The sequence below is a fragment of the Polypterus senegalus genome, chromosome 13, assembly GCF_016835505.1.
Source record: "Polypterus senegalus isolate Bchr_013 chromosome 13, ASM1683550v1, whole genome shotgun sequence".
In the NCBI taxonomy this organism is placed as follows: domain Eukaryota; kingdom Metazoa; phylum Chordata; class Cladistia; order Polypteriformes; family Polypteridae; genus Polypterus; species Polypterus senegalus.
In genome coordinates, this window is record NC_053166.1 from 83,791,671 (window position 1) to 83,816,880 (window position 25,210).

Here is a 25,210-nt window from a genome sequence, read left to right on the forward strand (position 1 = left end):
CTTTAGCTAGAAAAGAAAGATTTGAGATAGGTCTATAATTGTAAGGAGATGCAACTCAGGTTTTTTAAGAATATTGCAAACATGAGAGGTTTTAAGGGCAATAGGAACACAACTAAAATATAAAAATGTATTAATTATTATGGCAATTGGAATATTGACTACAGATCAAGCAGGCAGGGACAGCCGACAGAGGGAAAGATTAGCTTTAATGATGAGTTCTGCGACAGAAAGGGAGTCAACAGATGTAAAACAAAGTTTAAGTTTTGTAACCAGAGCAGGAAAATTAATATGAAAGAATGATTGAGAAGTAGAAGGAAAATTGCAATAGATCTGGTTTATTTTGTTCTCCAATTTTGTTTTAACTATGGAAGCAATTATGGTTTGCTAAAATAAAAATGTACTTGACACTGTATTTACGGCAATCTAGTTCAACAAGCATGCAGCACCTCAAGATTATTATCCTGTATACTCAGTACAATGAGATTCTTACTTAGATGCTTGCCACAGATTAATGATAGTTGTATAAGAAACAACAGACAATGAATACAAGGCCACACATTTGATATCGCAGACAAATATATCCAAAAAACAATATAACAAAGTCATCAAGGTGAAGAAGAATTTTACTTGAAATCTGTGTTTGTTCTGCGTATGACACAGAGAAAACAACAACATAAACAGTAGCATGATTCATTAAGAATTGTCGTACTTCAGCATAACTTTCTGTTTTGTGTTTAAGTAAGAAATACTTTATTGCCATATCCACGTCTTTTGATTTGAAATTAATTTGGTGAAGCTCATACAAATAAAACATCAATGTAAACATTGACAACATAAGGACAAAGACAATGAAAAGTAATGAAATTAAGAAATTAAGGGGGAGTGCATTGGAAATCAAGGAGAAATGTTGTTAAGATAGAAACCAATTAGCACTTCTTCATGCAAGGAGTAGTGGGAATCTGGAAAAAATGAGTAGCTGAATTAGAAATCTGGATGAGATTTTGGGTTCAGCTTCTCTATTAGCTAAACCACCAAGCCTAATGGACTGAATGGCCTCCTCTCATTTGTTAAATTTCTTATGTTTTAACCATTCTCTATCAGCCTCCTATCAACCAATTTAATAAAAGCACACCTAGGCAAATCTATTAAATTATTTATAAAAAGATAAGTTAATGAATCTCATATCTGTTAATAAATATTAAATCTAGTCATCCTGGGTCGAGATTGGCTTGAGATGTTTTCCAGACGGAAGGAGACTGAACACAGAGTTGACAGATCAGAAAAGGTTTTAACATCTGCAGTGGGATGTGGTGAGCAATGATTTTGTAAGCAATGCTTACCCCTCTCTCTAAGGGCTTCCTTTCCTTGGCAGTCAGATTGCAGGGAGATTGTAATACGGAACTATCATTGAGAAGGTCAATAATGGACCTGTGGAAAATATCCATTACCTCCTGTAACACTCTAAACGTTTTGACTGTTTCAAAATGAACAGTTGCTGGTGATCTTTCTTGACCATAACAGATGCGATGTCCTGACATGTTAGAATACTCAAAATACTGGTGCTATTCAAAATTCTCTGTTACCACTACAACTATGGATATATAAATGTGAAAGTGATTTAGGACCACTTCTTTTATTTTCTTGCCATTTAATTCCAGATTATTTAGGCAACACCAAGTTAATTTGCCTAATTTTTACATACAGACTCTTCATTATTTGTTTTAAGATGGTGGCAAGTTTGTATGTGAAACACACATGTTTGTGTACAACGAATAAAGGATAAAAAACAACGTTGTGGTGTACCTGTACTGTAGATGAATAGCCTTAGACAGGTTGTCCTTCAATTTAAGCTAATAAGCACTGTCATGTCAGTCACTTTGACAAAAATTTGGATACGTCTAATTGTGTTAACGACAGAGCTGTAAATCAATGTAAAGATCCAGGAATAATCTTTCAGTGATTCTATCTAGATGGTAAAGATTGTCATTAAAGCCCAGGGACCCTGCATCTCCAATTGATCTATTTCTGCAATAGGCCATGCGTTGTTCAAATGTTTTCACTATGACATATGTCAAGGTGACATTTGAATAGTCATTGAGACAACACACAGTAGATGTCTTTTACACAGATACAACTGTGGCCACCTTTAAGCAATTTGGAAATTTGACAATTAACTGAAAGATCAAAATATGAAAATAGCAGCAGGCTGAATAGGACAAAGCTTCAGTAGACACATGGAAACAAGGTCAGGGCCATGTGCATTCTTATTGTTCTGTATGCTGCAAAGTCACTTTACACCATGATCCTAGCCAGCAAAATCTTACAGTGTAATGAGAAGAGATCTTACCTGAAGAAGGGGCCTTAGCTGCCTCAAATGCTTGCACACTGTAATCTGTTCTTTTAGCCAATAAAAGGTGTCATTTTGTTTGACTTCTCATTGCATCCATAATGACTAACATGGTACAACAACCTACTACTATAAGTATATTCATGGAAACATTGTTCACTGAAGTTAATTTAATACGAGCAATGAGCTGTGTAAATAATAAAGGTCGGTTGAAGGCTCACATCTTAATGATTCTGTTCAGCCTGCTGCTTGATCTTATTTTACATATCAACTGTTCAATAGAATTCATTTAGTTTGTCTGGTAGTGAGAGATTATCGACAGACACAGTATGTTTAACTTTTTTTCAGTCAATGGTTAACTGAAGACCTTACCTCTGCTATGTATTACTTTATTTTGCAACTTGTTCTTAAATTCAGCCTATTTACTCCTGCTAAAACTTAAAATCCTTGCTATTCCATAATTATTTTATTTCTCTATTGTAGCAGAATTTATTGTTTTTTTTAATAAATGTAATAATAATGATCTTTAACAGATGCAGACACTCTCACAAAAATGAATATAAAATGTTACTGTATCACTCAGCTCATCGAGTCACAGCAGGCATCTAAACATAATCCAGTCTGTGGTGTTAACATAGTCCTGTAGTGATTCCTCCATTTCAGCTGTTCATTGCCTCACAGGTTTTATAAATTGTATAAACTGTATAACCACATTTTAAATGGAATATTTTAATGTAACTCATAACAAATAATAAATACCGCTCAAATGGAATAATAAATTCTTTGGATTAATATGTCAAAAAGAGTGAAAAAAAAGAACTTCATGATTTCCACGACTGTGCATTTGTAAAAGCAGACACCTGATATTTAGAACTCTGATTATTATGTATCAACTAGTCACAGCTGAACAGAACAGCTGTCAGAGTTTATCTCTGGTTTCAGACATTCACTCAGAAAGGTTATTTGTGCTTCGTGGGTTTATGATGTGTGGCACTGCAAATAAGGTGGGTAACTATCTATGTAATGGTTTCTTTCACACCTATCTACCTATTATATAACTCCTTGTATATCTATCTGTCTATCCAGCATATATTATAGTTCTCCTTTCACATCTATCTATCTATCTATCTATCTATCTATGCATGCCTTAATGTTTTAGGTTGAGAATTTAGCTCTATTTAAAATAGATCAATGTCAAAGTATGTTAATGACTAAATCTACTTTAACGTTTTTGACATTCTTTATAGTGCAAACAGTAAAAAATACTTCCTGGTTCTTTACAAGCTCTGATTTTACATTACCATTACCATTACATTTTAGCAAGTATTTTTTAAACATAATGTTCTGTGGGCTGCTAAGACTACTTTATATATATTCCTCAAGCTTCATTTTAGTTATATTTTAGCATATTTTGCTCATGATACTTTTTATTAAAGCACAGTTAACAGGGAAATAAAATAAATAAATACTGTAGAACAGTTAAATGTGCTTTATAATGTGTATTTATTACTGAAATGAGCAATTTAAATATAATGATGTAGATTTACAAAGATCAGAAACAAACCTAATTAGTATATTGATAGCTGTAAAACTATTTAATTTTTTTCTTTGTAAAAGTGATTATGGACTGGAGATTCAATCAAACATTTGGTATAATTTCCTATAATTTACGTTGCAATTGCATTTTTTACTGTACCAGTTACAATGAAAGAATCAATGTTGGCTCTGAAATGGGAGGAAAACAAATATTTAAACTCATAAATATTGAAAATCTATAACCTAAGTCAAACTTAAAGTGTACTTTATTGAGCTTTGGAAAAATAATTTGAATATACATAATCTAAACTACAAGTACCAATAATTCTGCATGGAAAGCAGGTGTTCTCTCTTTCACTTCTCTTTTCTTGTCATACCAGAAGAAACATAAACACAGAAACTTGCCAAGCGTGACAGTGTTTGAAATTATGGAAACTGTAATTTGTGACTAGAAAGAAAGAAAGAAAGAATGAAAGAAAGAAAGGCTTTATTAAACATTAAGTTAAGATTAACAACTTCATTTTTAACACTGAATTAACACTGTATTTGTTACTAGCTTAATTACTGTGTGGGGTAGCACAATGCAGCCCCGGGTGAAAATACCATATCTAGTCATGTTTGGTGTGAAGTATGAAAGTTCTTTTTGAAGTCTGCTTGGCCTTTTCTGAGTTACTATAGATTTCTTCCTAATGATTTATGTGTAAGGATGATTGTCAACTAAAATTGGTTTGGCATTAGTAAGTATGGACATGTACCCTGCAATTGAGTGGCTCTGATATAGTTGTGGTGCATGCCTTGAATTACAGTTTTTCTCAGTTGCTTTGGTGCATTTCTTACAACAGAACTGCAGTTCTCAAAACTGCTCGTTCAATTCCCACAACCTTTAGTCAGTTGTGCACATCATAACAGCAATTTCTGGGTGTTTTCGTCATTTTGCAATTGCTTTAGTTCACTCAGGCAGATGCTTATGCGCAATTCTCAGCTATATCATGCATCAGCGGTTGCTTATGTCATGATGATCAAAATGCATTGTGTAGCCCTCTTTTGCATAGTCTTACACTCCAGACAAACTTGTCATTTTTTCATTGTGTAAGTCATTGCAGTCAAAAGTGTTCAACAAGATATCATTGGCTGTCAAGTGTATTTTATAGGTTTCTATAAAACTTTTTTTGGTTTGTATTCACAATACTAATGATTCCTGCACCACCTTAAATTGTTCTCAGGTGACACATTATTCGGGGCAGGTGTGAGATCTTAGATCAATCAGCCTCAGTTGCTTTGGTGCATTTCTCACAACAGACTTAACATTTGCATAACAGCGAGTGCATTTCTCAAAACACTTAGTGCAAATGGAACAATATCATCAATGGCAAACAATATCAAAATACACATTTCAGTATGTAATTTTTTTTCCCTTTATTTCATATGTTATGCATAAAGTATTGAAATGCATTTTTTGCTAGACTCCAAGTGCAGTGCATGGTATGTCACCATATACCTGTGCAATCAATAAAATATTCTTCTTGAATCAATCTCCTGCAATCGGTGTTTTGTAGATGTTTTGTGCATCAGAAAATGTTTAGATTGTGCCAATTTTATATTACAGTTTTTCTCGATTGGTTTGGCTCATTTCTTGAAACCGAGATGACATTCTCAAAATAACATGGACAGATCTCCAAACCACCTTGCAAATGTTCACAACAGAATGGCATTTCTCATTGATTTCATCAAATTGCAAATGCCTTAGTACATGTCTCAAGTGTCTCAGTGCATCTTTGCAAATGGTTAAGTACAAGTAGCCTGCAGTTAGCACAATAAGCCCACATTTAGCACATTTTCCAAATAAATAGATCTTGCTGATCTAAACTGATTAGTTGATTCTCAGTCTAATGGTTGTTCTCTCCAAAACATGTCAGCATGATTTCATCGTGTAAGTCATCATATGCACAATAGTCTGTTCAATTGTCAAAATTAGTCAAGAACATAATACCATGAACACCATATATGAATTTCTTGGAACATTTGATAAATTCATGACAGTAATTGACAATCAGGTGAAATTAGAACTTGACCAACGCAGGAGGAGTTTCCCACATCTCAGATGACCAACCAAACAGTTTGTTTAGTTACCTGACAGGTGCTGTCTATTGTTGTGAATGCTGCCAAACGTGTATATATAGAGCTTGGCTAGGGCCAGTACCATTTGAACATGGAGGTACCTCACCAAGTAAATCAAGAAGGGCAACCTCCTGCTAGAAGAAGAAGAAGAAGAAGAAGAAGAAGAAGAAGAAGAAGAAGAAGAAGAAGAAGAAGAAGAAGAAGAAGAAGAAGAAGAAGAAGAAGAAGAAGAAGAAGAAGAAGAAGAAGAAGAAGAAGAAGAAGAAGAAGAAGAAGAAGAAGAAGAAGAAGAAGAAGAAGAAGAAGAAGAAGAAGAAGAAGAAGAAGAAGGGGAAGAGGCCGAGGAGCACGAAGACACCGGCTGTCCTCGGGCCACAATTGTAGACCATGTGGTTAACCATCGCCTGACAATGGCAGAGGCTGGGCGCCGAGTGCAGCCTAATGTGCCTCGCTCTACTGTCTCCTCCATCATCCAAACCTTTCGCAGGGAAAACAGGTATGTACTCAGTCAATGATGGAGTCATTACAGTATACAGTACTGTGCATACTGTAAAGCAAGACATGTATAAACTCTTCATTCCGTGTGTGTGTGTGTAGGCCTACAGTACTGTAATATATTACCTCAATGTGATGTTGCAATATGATGTTACAGTACAGTAACTCATTCTGTAACAAATACGGCATACATTACGAATTGTCATACAGTGTTGTCCTTTGACTTCTACGTCTAGGATTGGACGACAACCTCACATGGGTGGCAGAAGAAAACTTCTCAATGAACAACAAGAACAAGAGATCTGTAACATGGTGATTGCAAATAATGCTCTCACTTTGAGACAGATCCGTGATGCAATCCTTCAAGACAATGCCATATTCCAAAATGTCAACTCTATCAGCATCTCCACAATAGACCGGGTATTGAAGAAGCATCAGATGACCATGAAGCAGATTTACAGGGTACCATTTGAGAGGAATTCTGACAGAGTGAAAGAGCTGCGGTACCAGTATGTGCATGTAAGTCAGGCCACGGTGGATGTCCCAGGCCAGCGAGGGGGCAATTTAACAATGTGTGCTGCCATATCTGAGAATGGTGTGGCCACACACATCCCCAGTTTAGGCCCATATAACACTCAAAAGCTCCTCATTTTCTTGGACCGTCTTTATACACATCTGATCCCAGAAAATGAGAGAGGTCTCGAAGGGCCTCACCTACCACACTATGTGATCGTGTGGGACAATGTAAATTTCCACCGTGGGCCGCTCATCAGGGCCTGGTTCACCACCCATCCAAGGATGCTCATGGAGCTACTACCACCATACTCTCCTTTCCTTAATCCCATTGAGGAATTTTTTTCTGCTTGGAGGTGGAAAGTCTATGAACATCAGGCTCAAGACCAGAGATCCCTGCTCCATGCAATGGATGCTGCATGTGAGGACATTACAGGGGATCAGTGTAGGGGATGGTTGAGACATTCGCCGTTTCTTCCCTCGCTGCATCGCAAGGGAAAATATCCGCTGCGATGTGGATGAGAATCTATGGCCAAACAGAGAGCAGCGCTGGATGGCCAGGAGGATGAGGATGGTGGCCAGGAGAGGGACGGTGACGACAACAACCAGTGAAAGTTACCTTAGTTGTGAAACTTTATTTACTGTAAGCCCTACTGTAGGCTAGATATAATTTTTCTTGTTTTTGTTTGTGTTTATATTTCGTACATGTACAGAATACTGTATACATTTTTATGTACTCTAATGTATGGAAGTTACTTTATGTGTGTCAATGAAAATGATTACAATTTCCTTGGAAGTAGGAGTGCAGTGTGTCTGATGTCAAACTTTGGAGGCTGCTCTTACTGTAAAATCCTTTTTTTTTCAGTTTTATACATAATTGTATTCTGTTGGCTAGACCTCTGCCATAGTGACAAAACATCTAGGCATTTTGACTTGCAGTGCTTACACGATGCCAAAGGGACGATGCATTTTGGGGGCACTAACTATTTAAATGGAAAAGGAATTTAGTTTTGACACATAGGTAAACTATTTTGGGAGAGATACGAGCTTTTGCAGGTGATCCATGGTGTTGTGCTAAACCATCCAGGTTATTTTGGAAAAACGCACTAAGTGAATGCAAATGAGCCAACGCAATTGAGAAAGATCTTTGACATTTTGATGGTACTGACTCTTTATATGGGAAAGGAATCTATTTTGAAGCATGTATGAACAGTTTTGGGAAAGATATGACCTTTTGCTAGTGAGCTGTAATGTTGCGCAGAACTGTAAGACTGTTTGGCCAAATGATCTTATAGTTTTAAGAATGTAATTTCTGTTTCAAGAAATGAGCCAAACCAATCGAGAAAAACTGTAATAACATGACTTTACATTTTGGCTGTCATGTCCGTGGACGATGATTCATGGACTTGGCATTTTGATGGCACTGACATATTCAGCGATGTAAATACTTGTTTTTGAGGCATGGATTAAGGATTTTGAAGAGGTTACCTGCTTTTGCTGGTCATCCATGATGTTTTGCCATTTGCACTAAGTGTTTTGAGAAATGCACTCGCTGTTATGCAAATGTTAAGTCTGTTGTGAGAAATGCATCAAAGCAACTGAGAAAAACTGTAGTAGGTTCTAAACAATAATTGAAAAAATGCATGAAATTACTTACCATATATTTTGCAAGCTGCTTAAGGATCACATTATTGATATTAATGAACATAGAACAGATTTACAGTAATTTAAGATAAATAGCCATCAATCTCAAAAATGGATAATTCAGCTGTTCTTGCCCATTCTGGGCTCCATACCAATATGTTTCAATATTCGTACATATGGCTAATGCTTAAATAATTATTTATTTCAGAATGTCTTACACTGCCTTTCAGGTGTTTGTAGGTCTGTCATGTAACTGTACTTGGTGAGGCATCAAAAAATGGAGTCAAACACCTTGTATGTGAGCATACTTGGCCAATAACTGTGATTCTGATTCTGATTCTGTAATGTCACTAAAACAGTTTTAAAAATTGTGCATTTACAACATAATACACAAGATCAATATTTTTGTTTGGAAATACATATTCAAAATGAAATACAAACATTGAAGATTCAAAAACAGTTCCTGCATATGGCAAAATGTAGCAATTACTTTGGTATTGATTTGTCCCATAAAGTTAATGTTACCAAAGAAAAAATATCAGCATTTGAAAACTGCAAGTAGACTTATTGGTCACCAGAAGAAACAGTTAATTCATGACCATAACTTTAGTATGGAAACCTATATTCTGCCTTTTCATTATGAACTACAACACAGCCAGCTCACAAAAGCTACAGTATCTCAAAACATTGGAGACTTCCCATGAGAAGATCTTGCATATAAAAATGGAGGACTATCTTATCATCCTCAGTGTCCTCTTGTAAATCAGCAAGACAATCTCTGATGCCATGGACCTGTGTCAGTGTAGATGTGAGTGTTTAAATGACCCAGCAAAGGACCATGGCTGGCTCGTACCTGGTACATAATGCTGCCTGGATAGGCCTTGGTCCATCCACAAACTTTAATTAAATTAAGATGGTATGAGAATCTTATGATATTATCCGTTTTTATTTTCTGGATGCCTTTTCAATCAAGGCAATTGAGGTCAGAACAAGTTTTTTAAAAGCTAAAATGAAGAACTCTAACACTGGCCCAATATCTTTCTACTGCAGTTCTCTTTATTTTGTCACATTGCGAAACAGTCAGAGGCACAAAATAATCACAGTTCAGACATGAAGGCCAATAAAATATCTAATCTTATTTTAATTTACAAATCTAAGTGAATGTTCCTACTTTTATCACAATATCCATCTAGTTGAATCCACTTCTTCAAGCAAGGATAACAAGAACTGTTGGCTGTTATTGGTCTCTTTGGGTGAAAGTTATGAACCAAACCCACATGGGACACCATTGCATCACAGAGCACAGTGACTCACAACCTGTCTTTCTTCTAAGGTTTTTCCCTCTTGTGTGGTTACCATATTTGACCAACCTCCTCCGTTCTCATTGGCTGTACATTACCTTCTTTTCTCCCTTAGGTCCTCCTTCACACAGTCCATCCACTTTTTCTTTATTCATCATCTTTTCCTCCAACCTGACACCTCCATATCCATGATTCTTCTCCCCACATTTATTCCTTTATTGTCATCGCACACGCATACCATTTTAACCTTCTTTTCTGTATTTTCTTAGCAATTTTTACACAGTCTCTCACACCACATAATAATGATCATCATTAGATCCTGTCCCGCTTTTGTTTGAATTGAGTCTACCTGATCTATCTGTACATGAACGTATTTCTCTGGGTGTTCTGGTTTTCTCTTGGACTCAGAGACACTGTTTCTGTGTGGTAACTGATGACTATAAATTTGAATATTGGTGCATGTGCAGTGTGCCCTGTTGACAGACTAGCATGCCAACTAGAGCTGGTTGTTGCCTTGAATCGGATGTTGCCAACATAGCTGCCAATTCCCTGTATCGGAATAAGCAGGTTGCTCAGAAAATGGACAGAGAAATCAATTGTTCTTAAGGTCATTTTATATTTGAAACCTCTTCAAATATAATTAACCCAGCATATATCAATATTTAAATGTATGAGTTTCTGTTATCACATGTTACGACAAAACAATTGAAAATAAAAAATCTTGAAGTTAATGAGGTGAACGTGCAAACGTCTGAAAGAAAATTTTTGTATTTATATGGGGTTAAAATATTTATAAACTCTGTAGTTCAGTAAAATCAGACTTAAAGATAAAGAAAAATGGAAAAACAAGAAATGTCTAAAACAGAGGTTCAGTGTATAAAACATTTTACTAAAATTTGCATTGTTGCCGGAAAATCATTTAAAAAGTGCAGTAAAATGCAATATCAACAAAATGTGTTTTTTAAGTTTATAATTTCATAATAATAATTTTCAAAAATAAGAATCTCTCATACAGACTTACTTGCAATGGTAGTGATCACCTGTTATAATTTTCCAATTAAACAATCATGAATAGCCTGCATAATCTGGCCAATAACTGGATGCCAGTCCACTTCAGTCCACACTCCCAGACATATCCTCTCATGCGTCTTGGTTCAAATTAGAACTGCTAAAGAGATTAACGTATTAATATTGAGCCGAGAAAACTCATGCACATATGGACAACACCAACAGGATTGATTCCACATTTTCAAGATGGTGGGAATAACCATTGTGCCTCTATGTTAAAGTGAAATGGAAAATGTTTATTGCATATTATTTGAAAAGAAGTTTTATTGCTCGTCCATTCATTTTCAAAGCCTTTATGCAGTTCTGGGTCCCAGGGAGCTGGTGCCTATCCCCCTTCATAAATTTAATAAACTTCAGTGTCAATACTTTCTCATTTCATTTTATCTTTTTAATATGTTCTTGATTATTCACCTTTCTGCTATTTTGGCTACTTAGCTTCCTTTCCTCTTAGTTTGGTGCTGTTTGGCCAGGATTTGTAGTCCACATTCTTGGGATATACTATGCCATTTTCGTCAATTACCTATTATTTGCATTCATTCACTAAATGTATCTGCTAATAGTGGCCAGTCACTCCATGACATTCATTTATGGTCATATACAACAAACAAAGCTTGTAGGAAAAAAAATATTTATGTTGACATAACAGATAGAAGATATCACCAGATGTGCACCAAAAATAATGCAAGTAGATAGAAAACACATCTGTTCAACCATGAAGAAGGCCCATGTTATTAAGTCTCTTCAAAATAAACTTACCAAAGCATGTCAACATTTGGACATTTACACTTGTGGGCATTCATGAGTACAATATGAACCACAGAGCTTATGTTTTGTATGAAAATGCTCTTCATACTATAATTTAAATAGTCCTTTCACAAGTCAGTACTTACCAACCTGCTAGGAACAGATTCAGGAACTAACTTCAGCTAAATATATTAGAACTGGTAACCTGTGATACGGTAGATACCAGTGCTGCCTCGCTACCTTGGACATGAACATCAGAGTCTGGGTTGAGAGTCCTTAAATGTGATGCTTTCTTCTTCTCTTCATTTTTGTTGAAGTATCTCATTCTCTTGTTGCAGCTCTAAGACATACTGTCAGATTGAGTGCTAATGGTAAAGTGTTAATGTGAGAATAATGCCTTAGGCTTGCATCCCTAGGCTATACTTCTGAAGCTCTCTTAAAATGGGTACATCACATTGATGCTTTTTCAATACCTTTTGACCAATGTTACCAAATGACAAAAATGATTAAGACTATTGTTTAATCAGCTAGCGAGGTGAACAGGTAGTGTTACTCCCTGAGCAGTGAGACAGTGAAAGCACACATATACAAAGGGTTCTTTTAGGAAAAAAAACTACATTAAATATGCAAGGAATTAGTCCTTCAAGCAGCTTGCCTAATAATGCAACTAAATTATTAAATGAAATTTCATCTGACCTTTGAAGAATACAATTATTGGATAGTTTTAAGAAAACCATGTTCCACCAGAGTGCATCTGCTTCCATTATCACCTACAACTCTGCCTAGATGTGGCAGTGGTTCATTGCTTCTCTTGAATGCAGAGTTATCTTTGCAGACTTGTGCAGTGGTCTGCTGCAGCTATGTCCAGTTAAACATCACTGGCTATTATTTTATTTAAGGTTATTCTTTCTTGATTAAGCTGGTAAAAAGAAGGCAACAACTTTGGTCCTCCAAGGCTGGGATTGTTCCCCACTGTTCAGGTCAGTGAACACAAAGGAGATTGATATGCAGAAGAAAAGGAGCCATCTACATAAACAACCAAGTTTAAGTAAGCAAGTAGTAAACATCCTTTCATTTTATGATCTGCTTTTCAATTAAAGGGACATAAAGTCACAAATTAATCAAAACTGAAAATATCAGTAGGTTGGGTGTATTTGCAGGTACTTGAAGAGAGTACACGCACTATGAAAAAACAATCAGAATTACCCAGACAGCAAAAGAGGTGGTAACACTTTAGTTTACGTGCTATATGAATGCATCTGTTACTCATTTACTCTTATATAGCAAGATCTTAACAAAAGACTCTTTTGGTCTTCATAACACTTATGAAATATCGGTAGACAGTTTATTCATCTCTGTGCAGTGTGGCATATTTGAAAAACAAAATAATTTCTGCCTTGCTTTGCACTTCCGGTGATAGCAATGACTTTTACAAATGACATTTTTGATGTAAACAAATATTTATTGAACATACTGTCTAGTTATGTCTGCTTATGTGACCTTCTCATTTATACTGATTTAAAGTCATGGAACATAAGTATTTAAACTCATGACTCCCTTCACTGTCAGTTCAAAAAATCAGACATTTTCAGGAACTTCGCTAAACTCTGAAAAGTCAAACAGGAAAGAGAAACTGAATTAATTATAAGTGGATTGTAATGCTACAATGGTCTTTTAAGTTTCCCAAAATGCTAGAGAAGTGTCTGTCATCTCTGTTGGACTGACTATTGGGGCCAAAAATGTGACTTGAGCCTCCATGCTTCAAACAACAAAAGACAGAACAATAGCCACAAACAAAATACAACAGGTGGCCACAAACTAACAATCATTTTAAAAAAATCCACCATAATAAAAAAATAAGTATCTGTGTGTTCGTTTGGCTGCTGTGTCTGTGTCACTCTAAAAGATGGTGCATTACAAACATTTTTAGTAGTAAAATGCATTGCATTTGCCATTACAACAGATAGCACATTACAAACATTAACACTGCTTTTTAGAAATCCCAAACCAAAAGGCAATAACACAGACATATGCACTTCATGGTGCAATACAAACATATATCTATACTAATAAAAGGCAAAGCCCTCACTCACTCACTCACTCATCACTAATTCTCCAACTTCCCGTGTGGGTGGAAGGCTGAAATTTGGCAGGTTCATTCCTTACAGCTTCCTTACAAAAGTTGGGCAGGTTTTATATCGAAATTCTACGCGTAATGGTCATAACTGGAAGCAGTTTTTCTCCATTTACTGTAATGGAGATGAGCTTCAACGCCGTGGGGGCGGAGTTTCGTGTGACATCATCACGCCTCCCACGTAATCACGCAGTACATAGAAAACCAGGAAGACCTCAAAAAGCGCTGAAGAAAACATGCATTATATAATTGAGAAGGCAGCGAAACAATAAGAAGCGAGCGAGTGACATATACAACCATATTCATGAGTTCTGCTACTTCGGAAACAAAGCACGATGTAAACCTACACTTTAAATTAAGTTCATAGACAGGCTGCCGCTGGCGTTTGTAATTTAGTGCCTGCCCATATAAGGCCGTCCGTCAGCGGCAATCCAATAGCAAACTGCCACGGGTAAATATTCACGGGTGAAGGACTGTGCTTATGGAGAGGAAGATGAGATGGTCAGGGTGGTGTTTGACACAAACTCAGCGAAACTGCGAGAGAAAGTTTTAAGTGCCAGGACTAAGGTAACATTAAATACAGCCATGGACATAGCACGAGATGGCACCAGCACAGCTGGGAACCTTCGATGCATGTACACCGAGTGGCTCACGTGAACTGACGCAGTGCACAGATAAAAGGCAACAGTTCCAAAAGCGCTGAACAAAACCGAATTACACAATTGAAAAGGCAGCAAAAATATGAAGCGTCTCATACATACAAGCATATTCATAAATCCAACTACTGCGGAAACAAAGCACACGTTGGAAAAAGTCAATGTCCGCTAAAGGAAGACAGTGTAAAAAACCCGTGCATGCAGTGTGTCAGGTCTCAGATAAAGAAGAAGACGAGCTGTTTATTGATGCAGTAAGAAACGAATCGATGAATGAAACCTGTCATCTTTACAGCGATTGACAAACACGGAATGTAACTTGAACACAACACATCCTACAAATACGAACCAGATTGAAAGAAATAATGATAATCAAATCCTTGATGACAGCAACACTCAGTAACACTCACAAAACAAATACTGTATATTGACAGTCATGTTACGTTATTTTTAAAATGTTCCCTTTTCTTTTCTAGCTTTTTAACACACTACTTCTCGCTGCGATACGCGGGTATATATATATGTATATATATATATAACCCGATCTACATACTCGAATAATGGATACTTTATTCGCCATCAATGATTGTTTTGGTAAAGCCATACTCAGTGTATTCATTAGATGAGCGGTAAAAAGTAAGGGCAAGGGAGGATGACTTATTGAGGCATGCAGGCTGTAGTCGCGTCAACTCTATCTGAATTGCGCGATCACATTTGAAAAAATATATCTTTTCAAGTTCTATTTAGTCCATATGTGTCAAACTCAAGGGCGGGCCACATCCGCCCGGCGTGTAATTATATCCGCCCGAGATCATTTTATATACTGTATTATTGTTATTAAAGCCGGGTATATGAAGCGCTGGTAACACAATAAACTACAGATCCCATAATGCAGCGCTTCAGCTGCCTTGCCGAACAGTTACGCGTTAATCAAGTCTACCTTAAGATGCTGCAAGTTATTGCGAAGCTAGCTCACACGATGCTGAAGAGAAAAGTTGATTCTGAAAATAGAGCCTTTAAAAACCGATGGGAGGCTGAGTATATGTTTACTGAACCCGTGTGTCTCATTTGTGGAGCTAATGTGGCTGTAATTACAGAATTTAATCTAAGACGGCACTATAAAACAAAACATCAGGGTAACCTGAAAGACCTGAATGCAATGCAGAAGATACAGAAAGCAGAAGAATTAAATAAGAATCTGACACTTCAGCGGACGTTTTACCGTGCACAATCACAAAGTGATTTCAATTGAAGCTGCTTTTATGGGAGACACAACCACTTGCCCCACTTTCCCTATTACCAAGTAATGTTAAACCAAGTCGTCACTACGGTGTTCCCAAACACGCACTTTGCTGATAAACTGAGCGCACTGAGTTTGCACGGCGCTTTGGTGACTTTGAAGAACAAAAAGTCCGTCTACATGCGGCTCGAACCTTGTGCATGTTTGGTAGCACATATCTGTGTGAGAAGCTCTTCTCAGTGATAAAGACTAACAAAACAGCACACAGGAGTCGCCTCACTGATGAGCACCTGCAATCCATCCTGAGAATCTCCACAACACAGAACCTCACACCAAACAGAAACGAACCTGTGGCCAAAAAAAGATGCCAGGCGTCCAGCTCTAAAATGACATATGAGCAAAGACAACTGAATGATTTGATTTGTTATTGCTGAAAGGAACACATTTTATTTATATTTCCAGGTTTTGTTATGCAGCATGTTCATATTTGAATTTGTATAATTTTGACAGGATATATTTTTATGGAGAGCAAAATCTTTTGGGATATTTAAAATCTAAGTTTATTTTTATAAAATATAAAATTACATAAGAGTAAAGAAATTTGAATGTTTGTTCTTTTAATGTTTACTTTATTTCTAACTTGTATAATTTAGACAGGATATATTTTTATGGAGAGCAAAATATTATAAGTTGTTTAAGGTTTGAGTTGATTTATTCAGGAATAATATTCCTGTCTGTTTTACCATTCCTACCAAAGATATTTCTGTCGACTAAATAAAAATTCCTTCTATTTAAAATTTAAATAGAACTTGAACAAATCGATAGTTCATAATATCCACGCAGACTTGCACGTAAGAGCGGGTGTCATCCGTTTTAACAAACAGCGTATTGCACTGATCTGAAATAGCTGTGTGTGTATATATGTAGATATGTATGTATATGTATATATATGTTTATATATGTGTGTGTGTATGTATATATATATATGTATTTGTGTGTATATATGTGTGTGTATGTATGTGTGTATGTATATGTATGTGTATATGTATAGATATGTATATATATATGTTTGTGTGTGTGTGTAAATATATATATATTTATATTTATATATATATATATATATATATATATATATGACAACAACACTCATCACTCACAACAGTGACAAAACAATACATTGACAATCATGTTACGTTATTTTCAAAATGTTTCCTTTTCTTTTCATTGCTTCTTTAACACACTACTTCTCTCGTAAGCTTGGATATTTTGCTAGTATATATATATATATATATATATATATATATACTAATAAAAGGCAAAGCCCTCACTGACTGACTGACTGACTGACTGACTGACTCACTGACTAATTCTCCAAGTTCCCGTGTGGGTAGAAGGCTGAAATTTGGCAGGCTCATTCCGTACAGCTTACTTACAAAAGTTGGGCAGGTTTCATTTCGAAATTCTACGCATAATGGTCATAACTGGAAGGTATTTTTCTCCATTTACTGTAATGGAGTTGAGCTCGAAAGCCGTGGGGGGCGGAGTTTTGTGTCACATCATCACGCCTCCCACGTAATCACGTGAACTGACTGTCAACGCAGTGCGTAGAAAACCAGGAAGACGTCCAAAAAGCGCTGAAGAAAACATGCATTATATAATTGAGAAGGCAGCGAAACAATAATAAGCGAGTGAGTGACATATACAACCATATTCATGAGTGCTGCTACTTCGGACAGAAAGCATGGTGTAAACCTAGTTTAAAGTAAGTTCATAGACACGCTGCTGCTGGCGTTTCTCATGCCCACAGATAATGCGGGATACAAGTTTAATGAGAGCACGCAGGATATAAACGAGAGTTTTGATCACTTTATAACTAAGTTAAAATTGCAGGTGAAGGGCTGTGCTTATGCAAATTCCGAGAGACTGTGTTTGTGGGGATTGACAGTTAAGGCGGGTGGGGGAGTCACGTCATCATCTCCCCTCCCATTTACCTCATTTCGCTCTGAGCTGAGCGTCCGCAGCCAACGCAGTCTTACAGAAGTGACTTTGTGACACTGCCACCAAATCCACAAGTTAATACACACACTGTCTCTAGAGTTTCTCCACACTGAATCCTCCAGGCACTACTTACAAAAGGTCACATTGACAATCGTGTTACGTTATTTTTAAAATCTTTCCTTTTCTTAGCACAAGCACAGCTAAGAAGCTTTGATGCATGTGCTCCATAATGCGTTAAAAAATAATGCATTTAATCACACTTTGCATTACAAGCAAAGGGGAACTTTTGTCAATGCATGATTTCCTGGTACACCGATTACATTGATCAGTGCATCCCGATTCATTTTATCCTCGCACCACCTTGGTTTGAAAAGAAGTATGAAAAAATATGAGGTTAACACAGAAAAACAGATCACCAATTCAAGCTTTATGAATAATCGATTCACCCTCAATAATTGTTTTGGTAAAGCCATCCTCCTTCCATTTTATAATTTTTCCACCACAAGCCATGATTAAATGAATGGTAAAAAAGTAAGAGCGAAGCGAGGGTGACTTATTTAGGCAGGAATATATATGACAGCAACACTCATGACAATGTCAATCATGTTACGTTATTATTAAAATGTTTCCTTTTTCTTTTTCATTACTTTTTTAACACACTACTTTTCCGTTGCGAGGTGCGGGTATTTTGCTATATATACATATATCCTCCAAAGAGCGCTGAGACTTTTGATATCATGAACGTGTCTGCAAAAACTGGGGTCTCCTGCCCTGCAAAAGTCGAGCAGCCGCAGCAGCATAGCTGTGCCGTCCTTTGAGATGCTGACTGCGCTTCTGCCTTAAGTCAAAGTGAGCACTTTTAATTTTTTTCATCCTCCCCCTGAGCTATAGCCCAGACAAGTGCAAACACGGGACCCCTTTTCTACACCACGGCAAAATAATATCAAGGTGATTCGCACTTTCATGTGCACGTATACGATTATGAGGTTGTCAGCTCGGATTATGAAGACACGCACAGGAGTGGAGGACTGACAGTGCCATCACAGCCAATTAATGGCAGGGACGGCTCACCAGTCTACACAAGATCCACCGCGACTGTCCCCAAAAGGCGATTATATCATCAGCGAACACATCTCTCTATACTATATAAAAGAAAAAGGCAACTTTCCTTTCTTTACACCTTTTTTCCTTTTATCCCAAACCAAAGCCTTTCTCTCTTAACGCTGCAGAGGACACAAATCTAATTTTCTTTAATTGCTGGTAATGCCGGTAAGGCACATTACCAGAGGCAGAAATTTGAACGTTCACATAGAAAATGTAATTTCTATACCACAGCCGTCGTGTAGCGCCTTTCAAAAGGGATCTACTACCGAGAGATGATCCATATACATTTTAGCTGCTGTTAGTACTACTTACCTGTTGTGTTACACAGTCTTTAAAATTTAGTTTACCCGCAACCACTCCAGTAGTGCTCAATGTACCTGTACTTCTTAAAAGCGTTAATGTTTTACTGTTTAATAACTTATAGACTACATTTTATTATTTTTCCCTTGCACTCAGTGACCAAAGCTATACACACACATATAGACACATACATATATGTACACATACCTGTGTGTATGTTTGTATGTATGTGTATCTATACTAATAAAAGGCAAAGCCCTCACTCACTCACTCACTGACTCACTCACTCACTGACTCATCACTAATTCTCCAACTTGCCGTGTAGGTAGAAGGCTGAAATTTGGCAGGCTTATTCCTTACAGCTTACTTACAAAAGTTGGGCAGGTTTCATTTCGAAATTCTACGCATAAGGGTCATAACTGGAAGCTATTTTTCCCCATATAATGTAATGGAGTCTTGAGTTGGAGATGGCGTGGGGGAGTTTCGTGTGACATCATCACGCCTCCTACGTAAGTACGTAGTGAACAAGGAAGAACTCCAAGCACAAAACGCCATTTCACAATTGAGAAGGCAGAAAAACATTATGAAGCAAATGATGCATATGCGGAAACAAAGCACGGCGTGAACCGTAAGTTTATATTAAATTAAGTTCATAGACAGGCTGCCACTAGCGTTTGTAATTTAGTGCCTGCCCATATAAGGCCGTCCATCCATCAGTACAAACACTGCCGGTAAATGTTCACGGGTGAAGGACTGTGCTTATGCAGAGGAAGATGAGATGGTCAGGGTGGTGTTTGGCACAAACTCATTGAAACTGCGAGAGAAACTTTTAAGTGCCGGGTCTTAGCTGACATTACACGAGATGGCACCAGCACAGCTGGGAACCTTCGATGCAAGAACACCAAGCGGCTCACGTGAACTGACGCAATGCGCAGACAAAAAGCAACAGTTCCAAAGAGTGCTGAACAAAAACCGAATTACACAATTGAGAAGGCAGCAAAAAAATATGAAGCGTCTTATACATACAATCATATTCATAAGTGCAGCTACTGCGGAAACAAAGCACACGGTGGAAAAAGTGAATGTCCTGCTAAAGGAAGACAGTGTAAAAAAACCCGTGCATGCAGTTTGTCACATCACAGATAAAAAGGAAGACGAGCTGTTTATTGATGCAGTAAGGAACTAATCGATGAATGAAACCTCTTATCTTTACAACGATTGACAAACACGGAATGTAACTTGAACACATCCTACAAATACGAGCCTGATTGAAAGAAATAATGATAATCAAATCCTTGATGACAGCAACATTCAATAACACTCACAAAACAATTACTGTATATTGACAATCATGTTACGTTATTTTTAAAATGTTCCCTTTTTCATAACTTCTACTTCTCCACTGCGGTACACGGGTATATATATATAAATGTATATATATACCCGATCTACAATACATACTTTAGCATAGACAAGCCACACGCTGTGGCTAATTGTAGAGTCTTAAGCCTCTAACGCCGACATTGAGGTTCGATTCGAGAGGGTGTACTGACTATGTACGCGCTACCGATTCATTTTACCTTCGCATCTCCTTGGTTTGGGACGTATGAAAAATATTAGGTTAACAGAATCATGTTACGTTATTTTTAAAATTTTCCCTTTCTTAGCACAAGCACAGCTGAGAAGCTTCGATGCATGTACTCCATAACGCGTTAAAAAATAACGCATTTAATCACACTTTCAATTCCAAGCAACGGGAACTTTTGTCAATGCATGATTTCCTGGCACATCCATTACACTGATGCACACATCACAGCTACAAAAATGTTAGAGTCGGAATAAAGCGCGTTCCTCACGACTGATCATTTCGACTACCCGGCGAAGCCTTGATAAAAGCATGGTTTTGTGCACACTGAAAAGCAAGCAAAATTAGATGCATTACAGAAAGCGGACTTTGTGGCTCTTACTGGGGATCATTGGACTTCCGTGACCGTTAGTAATTCTAAATACATCTAATTACAAAATGTTCAATGATCACACTGTTTTAGCCTAATGTACAAAATAATTTTGGCTAATGTTACTCAGAGTTTAAAGAGTAAGCTGGTCAAATTACCTTTTATGTTTCCGACTTATTTTTTAAGAAGAAAACTGCACTTTATGTTGAAATTTTGGTTATTATTATTTAAAGACAATACTATTCTGAAAATGTACTTAAAGTACTTAAACTACCACTTTATTTTTAAGTCTGCCCAATTTTAACCAGGGATGATATTTTTGTTTCTGTTTTGAATTCAAATGCAGTTTAAAGCTTTTTTTTTAAAACAGCTTCAGTTTACAATATTCATGTCCATGTCTATTATTTGATTCTGTAAGCCCACTAAAACCGTTTTAAATAAAAAAAAACATTTGCGATTTGGGGCAAATTTACGTGTGCGATTACATACGATTAATCAAGATTAATTCTTACACAGCCTCTAATTAATTGGATTAATTTTTTAATCGAGTCCCACCTAATATATATATATGTAGATATATATATGTAGATTTGTATATATATGTGTATATACAGTATATATGTAGATATGTATATGTTGTATATACAGTATGTATATATACAGTATGTGTATATATGTATATGTATATATATTTATGTGTGTATATGTATATATATATATATATATATATATATATATATATATATATATATATATATATATGCCAGCAACACTCATGATAATGACAAAACAATTACATTGTCAATCATGTTACGTTATTATTAAAATGTTTCCTTTTCTTTTTACTTCTCGCTGCCAATCGCAGGTATTTTGCTATATATATATAATATAAATATATATATATATATATATAATATAAATAGATAGATATGACAACAACACTCATATCAATGACAAAACAATTAAATTAACAATCATCTTACGTTATTTTTAAAATGTTTGCTTTTCTTTTCATAACTTCTTTAACACACTACTTCTCCTAAGCTGGTATTCTGCTAGTATATATATATATATATATATATATATATATATACACACACACACACACACACACACACCTGTCTACATTATATATATATACAGTATACACACACACATACATACATACAGACACACATACAGTATATATAATTTGTGTGTGTGTATGTATGTATGTGTGTGTATATATGATCTAGATAGGTATGTCTATATACTCAGCAAAAAAAGAAACGTCCTCTGACTTTCAACTGTTTTTACTTTCAGTAAACTTAATGTGTAAATATTTGTATGAACACTAATAGAGTCAACACCGTTAGACATAAACTAAAAATGTTTCACAATGTGTCCCTGAATGAAGGGAGGCTCAAAATCAAAAGTACCAGTTAGTATCTGGTGTGGTCACCAGCTGCTTGAAATACTGCAGTGCATCTCCTCCTCATGGACTGGACCAGATTTGTCAGTTCTTGCTGTGAGATGTTACCCCACTCTTCCACCAAGGCACCTGCAAGTTCCTGGACATTTCTGGGGGGAATGGCCCTAGCCCTCACCCTGCGATCCAACAGGTCCCAGACGTGCTCAATGGGATTGAGATCCGGGCTCTTCCACTGCGAGGATGATCAGCTGTCCTTCCTGTCTCCCCTGTAGCGCTGTCTTAGGCATCTCACAGTGCGGACATGGCAATTTATTGCCCTAGCCACATCAGCAGTCCTCATGCCTCCCTGCAGCATGCCTAATGCACGTTCACGCAGATGAGCAGGGACCCTGGGCATCTTTCTTTGGGTGTTTTTCACAGTCGGTAGACAAGTCTCTTTAGTGTCCTGCGTTTTTAGAACTGTGACCTTAAATGCCTACTTTCTGTAAGCTGTTAAGGTCTTACGACCATTCCACAGATGCATGTTAATTAATTGATTATGGTTAATTGAACATGCATGGAAAACATTGTTTAAACCCTTTACAATGACGATCTGTAAAGTTATTTGGATTTTTAAAACATTATTGTTGAAATACACAGTCCTGAAAAGGGACGTTTCTTTTTTTGCTGAGTATATATATATATATATATATATATGTATATGTAGATATGTATATATGTATATAGATATAAAGATATGTATGTGTATATATATGTATGTATATATATATGTATGTATATATATATATATATATATATATATGTAGACTCAAACCCATTATGACAGCAGCAATCCAAGCTGTGAGAAAACAGTAAAAAGGAGGCGTGTCAGACGTCGTGGTACATTTTCTGATGCAGCTAGATGAAAACAACTTTGTGACGTTGCCGCCAAATACACAAAACAATTACTTTAACAATCATGTTACATTATTTTTAAAATGTTTCCTTTTCTTTTTCATAACTTCATAACTAACACACGACATCGCTGCGAATCGCGGGTATTTTGCTATATACAGTATATATATATATCACAGCGACACTCCTAACAGTGACAAAACAATTACATTGACAATCATGTTACGTTATTTTCAAAATGTTTCCTTTTGTTTCTCTTTCCTTCTTTAACACACTACTTCTCCGCTGCCAAGCTGGTATTTTGCTATATATATATATATATATATATATATATATATATATATATAGATATATATATATATATATATATAGATATACTGTAGATATAGATATATATATATATATATATATATATATATATATATATAGAAATGAGAACAACACTCATATCAATAACAAAACAATTACATTAACAATCATGTTATGTTATTTTAAAAATTTTTCCTTTTCTTTTTCATACCTTCTTTAACACACTACTTCCCTGCTGCGAAGCGCGGGTATTCTGCTAGTATATATATATATATACTGCTCAAAAGAATTAAAGGAACACTTTTTAATCAGAGTATAGCATAAAGTCAATGAAACTTATGGGATATTAATCTGGTCAGTTAAGTAGCAGAGGGGTTGTTAATCAGTTTCAGCTGCTGTGGTGTTAATGAAATTAACAACAGATGCACTAGAGGGGCAACAATGAGATGACCCCCAAAACAGGAATGGTTTAACAGGTGGAGGCCACTGACATTTTTCCCTCCTCATCTTTTCTGACTGTTTCTTCACTAGTTTTGCATTTGGCTACAGTCAGTGTCACTACTGGTAGCATGAGGCGATACCTGGACCCTACAGAGGTTGCACAGGTAGTCCAACTTCTCCAGGATGGCACATCAATACGTGTCATTGCCAGAAGGTTTGCTGTGTCTCCCTGCACAGTCTCAAGGGCATGGAGGAGATTCTAGGAGACAAGCAGTTACTCTAGGAGAGCTGGAGAGGGCCATAGAAGGTCCATAACCCATCAGCAGGACCAGTATCTGCTCCTTTGGGCAGGAGGAACAGGATGAGCACTGCCAGAGCCCTACAAAATGACCTCCAGCAGGCCACTGGTGTGAATGTCTCTGACCAAACAACCAGAAAGACTTCATGAGGGTGACCCAAGGGCCCCATTTCCTCTAATGGGCCCTGAGCTCACTGCCCAGCAGCATGCAGCTCGATTGGCATTCGCCATAGAATACCAGAATTGGCAGATGCACCACTGGTGCCCTGTGCTTTTTACAGATGAGAGCAGGTTCACCCTGAGCACGTGACAGAAGTGAAAGGGTCTGGAGAAGCCATGGAGAACATTATGCTACCTGTAACATCATTCAGCATGAGCAGTTTGGTGGTGGGTTAATGATTGTCTGGGGAGGCATATCCATGGAGGGTCAAACAGACCGCTACAGGCTTGACAAAGGCACATTGGCTGCCATTAGGTATCAGGATGAAATCCTTGGACCCATTGTCAGACCCTATGCTGGTACAGTGGCTGCTGGTGCACGACAATTCCTGGCCTCATGTGGTGAGAGTATGCAGGCAGTTCCTGGAGGATGAAGGAATTGATACCATTGACTGGCCGCCACACTTTCCTGACCTAAATCCAATAGAACACCTCTGGGACATTATGTTATGGAAGGAGATCCCCCACAACACCATCTGTCATCTCAT

General features: G+C 36.9%; 1 protein-coding gene across 2 annotated transcripts in view; it reads left to right on the forward strand.

Annotated features, from left to right (window-relative positions):
• The first annotated feature begins 3,285 nt into the window (after nt 1-3,285).
• The window catches only part of LOC120543143 (nuclear factor NF-kappa-B p105 subunit-like), a 93,333-nt gene continuing 71,408 nt past the window's right edge, over nt 3,286-25,210 (forward strand). For both annotated transcript variants that reach the window (XM_039776026.1, XM_039776027.1), the window contains exon 1: nt 3,286-3,351. In XM_039776026.1, coding sequence (XP_039631960.1) covers nt 3,328-3,351 — 24 coding nt within the window. In that variant the 5' untranslated portion in view covers nt 3,286-3,327. The remainder of the gene's footprint in view (nt 3,352-25,210) is intronic.